This window comes from Dipodomys ordii, unplaced genomic scaffold (assembly GCF_000151885.1).
Source record: "Dipodomys ordii isolate 6190 unplaced genomic scaffold, Dord_2.0 Scaffold13, whole genome shotgun sequence".
NCBI classification, from domain to species: Eukaryota; Metazoa; Chordata; class Mammalia; order Rodentia; family Heteromyidae; genus Dipodomys; species Dipodomys ordii.
Genome location: NW_012267229.1, coordinates 12,908,251 through 12,913,172, shown reverse-complemented (window position 1 = coordinate 12,913,172; position 4,922 = coordinate 12,908,251). Strand labels below are relative to the sequence as shown.

Here is a 4,922-nt window from a genome sequence, read left to right as displayed (position 1 = left end):
AACTTCCTCAGTAAAGATCACCCACTAACTATCAGCTGGGGTGCCCAGTGCTTCACTTCTGTAATCCTGGCTACACAGGACATTGAGATCCAAAGGATCACAGTTTAAAGTCAGTCAGGCAGAAAAGTCCACGAGACTCCAATTGCCAAAATAAAGGGGCTGGAGGAGTAGCTTAAGTAGTAGGGCACTTGCACAGCAAAGCAAGCCAAGTAGGTACAAAGCCCTGAGTTCAAACTCACCCCCCCCCATACCAATGAAAAACAAAGTTTCCAGCTATCCCTGATATTGCCAATCCCAAAGGAAGCACCTTAATTTTCCTCTTATTAATTCTGAGCAAGTATATGACATAGGGACCACCTGGTTCAAAGGATTTCTTTTTCTGGTCCTGAGACTTGAGCTCAAAGCCTGGGTGCTGACCTTGTGCATCTTTTGCTCTAGGCTAGGCACTCTCCCACAGCCACAGCTCCACTTCTGGCTTTTAAGGTAGTTCATTGGAAATTAGAGTCTCATAGACTTTCCTGCCTGGGCTGTCTTCGAACCATGATCCTCAGATCTCAGCCTCCTGAGTAGCTAAGATTGCAGGGGTGAGCTGCTGGCACTGGGCTGAAACACTTTTCTAGACTTCTAAGTACCAGATTCCTCCAGTTTTCTTTAGATTTTGTGCTCATTCCTTTTTAGTCTTCTGAAAGAGATCCAGGCCACCATTCCCACATTCTCTACCATACAGATTTGAAGGAGTAGGTGGTGCCTGGTCTTCAGAACTGGCCAGGCCAGATTGTACCTGTGTGGGAGACATTAGAAAGTCTGAGGCTCAAATCCATTCCTGGCCTGGCAGGGCTCACAGGCACCACATAGCAATCCTGAGCCAAGCTGGCACTCTGACCCAAGCTTAGTTCCTTCCCCATCTCCCTCTCTCTCTCTGCCTCTCCCTCTCCTCCTCTACCATCCCCTCTCCCTCTCTCTCTCTTCCTCTCCCTTCCCCCTTCTCTCTCCCTCTCCCTGTGCTGGGGTCTTGTGAGTAGTGCTACAATAAACAATAAACATGGTTGTGCAGGTATCTCTACTGTATGCTGACTTAGGTTCCATTTCGACTGGGGTGAAATGGAATCTCAATACAATTTTTATTTGCATTTCTTTCATTCTTTCTTTTGCTTTTTTTTTGTCAGTCATGGGACTTGAACTCAGCCCAGGCGCTATCCCTCACTTCTTCAGCTCAAGATGAACATTTCACCACTTGAGCCACTGTGCCACTTCTGGTTTTCTGAGTGGTGTTTTGGAGATAAGAGTCTCATGGAGTTTCCTGCCTGGGCTGGCTTAGAACCACGATCCTCAGATCTCAGCCTCCTGAGTAGCTAGGATTACAGGTGAGAGCCACTGATGCCTGGCTTGTTTGCATTTCTTTATGGCTAAAGGTGTTGAACATACTCTTTTGAGAACTGTCTGTGCAGTTCATTTGCCCATTTATTAATTTGATCATTTGGTGTTTGATTTTTGAACTCTTCATATATTCTGGATATTAATTCTTTGTCAGATGAATAGGTGGTATAGATTTTCTTTCACTCTGTACATTCTCTTAATAATTTCTTTTGCTGTATAGTGTGTGTGTGTGTGTGTGTGTGTGTGTGTGTTTATGTGCTGGTCCTGGGACTTGAACTCTGGACTTGGATACTGTTCCTGAGCTTTTTTTTTTTTTCTCTCAAGGCTACTACTCTATCATTGAAGCCACAGCTCCACTTCCAGCTTTTTGGTGGTTAATTGGAGATAAGAGTTTCATGGACTTTCCTACCCAGGCTGGCTTTGAATTGTGATCCTCAGATCTCAGCCTCCAGAGTAGCTAGAATTACAGATTTGAGTTACCCACCCCGAACTCTGCAGAGCTTTTTAATTTGATGTAATCCTATATGTCAATCTTGCTCTTATTTCCTGAGCTATTGGAGTCCTAGTCAGAGAATCATTCCATGTCAATATCTTGAAGTGTTTCCACTAGTATTTTCATGTAGCAAGTCATTTGTCTATAATTATTTACTAAAATGAATAATATTATTTATTTCCTATACAAGTATCTATTAAAGCCAGGCCTAATAGATTGCCAGCTCTCCCCTAGTGTTTGTCCTGTCTCTTTTAATAAAGCAAGCCCTGACTTTTAGCCATGATCAGAATAAAGGAAATATTTCCAGCATACCTTGCAGCTAGGTTGAGTCAAAGTGAGCTCTGGCCAATGTACTGGAGTGAAAAAAATGACACATGCAACTTCTGATTGGTGCTCTTAAAGGGAAAGGTACGCGCTGAATTTCTTCTCTCCCTTCCCCTGCTGGCTGGAACAAGGACTTAATGGCTGGAAAGGAAGCAGCGCTTGCATCATCAGGTGAAGTGTCTGTTGAAGATGGCGGAGCATCAAGCCAAAAGGACCGCAGCCCTCAGCATCGAATCTCATGAAGCTGCTATACTTAGCTGCAGATTTAGACCTTTACATAGAAAAGAAATGAATGCTTCTCTGGAGGCATGGCTCAAGTGATAAAATGTCTATCTAGCAAATGTGAGGTGCTGAGTTCAAACCACAATACCACCAAAAAGAAAGGAAGGGAGGAAAGAAAGAAGGGAAGGAGGGAAGCAGGGAGGGAAGGAGAGAGGAAGGAAGGAAGAGTAATAGTTGTTAAGACAGATGAATTAATATCTCCACGCCCCAGGTGATGTTATAGGTACTAGTTAATACATATCTATGAAGGGCATTCAGGCCGATTCTAGTACTTTGCTCCTGTGAATAGTACAGCGCGGCTGTAATTTTCCCATATCCGCACCAGGAGGGAGCGGCACTTCTGGCATGGGTGCTGGCCATTCTCCAACATGCTCATCTTGTACCATGCTAAGACATCTGCTACTACTTGTCTTTGGGCCCAGGTTACCTCATAGCAATGCCCTCCTGTTCTATTTGACTGCCCACGGCCCTGCTGATAAAAGGAGTCTCATCTTCTCCTTAGGACTTTCTGTTTTTACCCCGGTCGCGCAGCTGCTACCTTCTCCTGAGTGCAGCCAGCCATGAAGCTTCTTTTCTTGTTTCTTGCCATCCTTCTGGCCAGGGAACCAGTGGTGTCAGGTAAATTGGCCTCCCTCAAGAGTCTGAATCCTAGAGCAGGGCTTCTTCCCTTTCCCTTATTTCCTTCCACTTCCCTCTCATTAGGCAGCATCCAACTCTGTCATTTCACACAATCTTGGGAGGCTTCTCCAAGACCCTGCCACATTGGTATCTTTCCCTGATCCCTTTTGCTAAGTGATGGGATGGGGATAATTCAATGTTTGAAGCTTCTGGTACTTCATAGCATGGTGGTGGGAGCTTAGGAGTAGACTTAGGGGCAAAGGATTGGGTAGAGGAGCCTTACATACATTGAACACAATGCCTGTGAGACTCCTCAGCACAACCGTTTGCAGATGTAGACAAGATTATTCTATTGCCTTGTCTGAGGAGAAACTTGTAAATAAACTTGAGAAAGGAACTTATTAGGAGATCAGGCTGAAGAGATGGGGGAGCCTCTTAGGTTGGTGTATAGAGGGAAGAAGATGAGCTGGAGATGGGGACCTGGGATTTCCTGGGGGCCTGCAAAGTTAGAGGGCTGGGCTTGGGTTGAGACTTTGAGTTGGGGGTCTGACGATGCTTGTGTGCAGTTTGGTGCTGAGAGAGAGCTGGGAACTGCAGTTGGTGACTTGATTCGATTTGGGTTAGGCTTGGAGTTGAGGCTCAAGCCGGCTTGAATGTGGTAAGGCTGGGGGGCAGACTGGGTTTCGACCTTGCATTGGGTATTACAAGGTGAAGGAGGACTGGAGACTGGGTTGAGACTGGAGAGGAGACTTGGCGGGTTTCTGTTCCAGGGTCATCAAGAACGTGCTGGGTCTGTTGTATGGACAGCAAACCTCCCCCACTCCTTCAGTGACAGGTGCACATGGTCCTTTTTCAATTATTTTTATTCCCACTCCAATAGGTGGGACCTTTGTGAGCACCACTTGAGCCCCAAATAGTGAATGGGAAGTTGGGGACCAGGGAGACAGGAGGGAGAAATGTCCAAAAATGTCTCCCTGGAACCTTTGGTGTTGGTAACTTAGAGCAGTCAATTCGGTTCTCTCTCCTTCAAGGTTTCTTCTCATTATTCACTGCTGCGTGCTCTCTTGCTCCCTCCCCACTCTCTCCCTCACTCCCTTGCTCCCTCCCTCTCTCTTTTTCTCTCCCCCCTCCCTTTTTCTGCTTTCTCCCGCACCTCCCCTGCCTCTTCTTGTCTCTCCACTTGGGTGATATTAACATTTGCTCCGTGGTTGCTCCCATACCTGCAGCACAATGTTGGAAGGATGGACACTGCCGGCTGGTGTGCAAGGATAGCGAAGACAGTGTCATACGCTGTGCAAATCGTAAGCGGTGCTGCGTCCCCAGTCGTTACCTAACAATCCAGCCGGTAACAATCCATGGAGTCCTCAATTGGACCACTCCGCAGATGCCCACCACAGCCCAGAAGAAGAAGAAGAAGAAGAGAAAAAGAACCCATGGATAGAAAACACTTAGGCATTCGTACCTTTTCATTAAAGCAAACAAACTGGCTTCTTATGTCTATCAATCATAAAGAAAGATATCCAAATGGCTCCTTCTTGGGGTGGGGAGATGGCAGGATGGGTAGGAGCTGTAAAACTTCGGATACTCCTTTATTTTCCTTCTTTATCCTGTCATTGTGTTTAACCACTTTTCTATCTGTCAGTCTGTCTACCTATTGATCTACCTACTTACCCATCTTTAGTGCTAAGGACGAAAACCTTACACATCCTTTTTTGTTGGGTCTAGTCGTGGGGCCTGAACTCTGGGCCTGGGCACTGTCCCTCAGCTCTTCAGCTCAAGGCTAGCGCTCTACCACTTGAGCCACAGCGCCACTTCCGGCTTTTTTCTT

General features: G+C 46.3%; 1 protein-coding gene across 1 annotated transcript; it reads left to right on the top strand.

Annotated features, from left to right (window-relative positions):
• The first annotated feature begins 3,036 nt into the window (after positions 1 to 3,036).
• Defb119 (defensin, beta 119) lies at positions 3,037 to 4,535 on the top strand. The gene is made up of 2 exons (XM_013010662.1): positions 3,037 to 3,094; positions 4,321 to 4,535. Exons 1-2 carry the CDS (start codon positions 3,037 to 3,039, stop codon positions 4,533 to 4,535), a joined length of 273 nt encoding a protein of 90 aa, XP_012866116.1.
• Positions 4,536 to 4,922: the final 387 nt, after the last annotated feature.

Coding starts and splice junctions, on each gene's coding strand:
- Defb119 (XM_013010662.1), top strand. CDS start 3,037: ATGAAGCTTCTTTTCTTGTTTCTTGCCATCCTTCTGGCCAGGGAACCA. Junction 3,095..4,320: donor CAGGGAACCAGTGGTGTCAG/GTAAATTGGCCT, acceptor CCATACCTGCAG/CACAATGTTGGAAGGATGGA.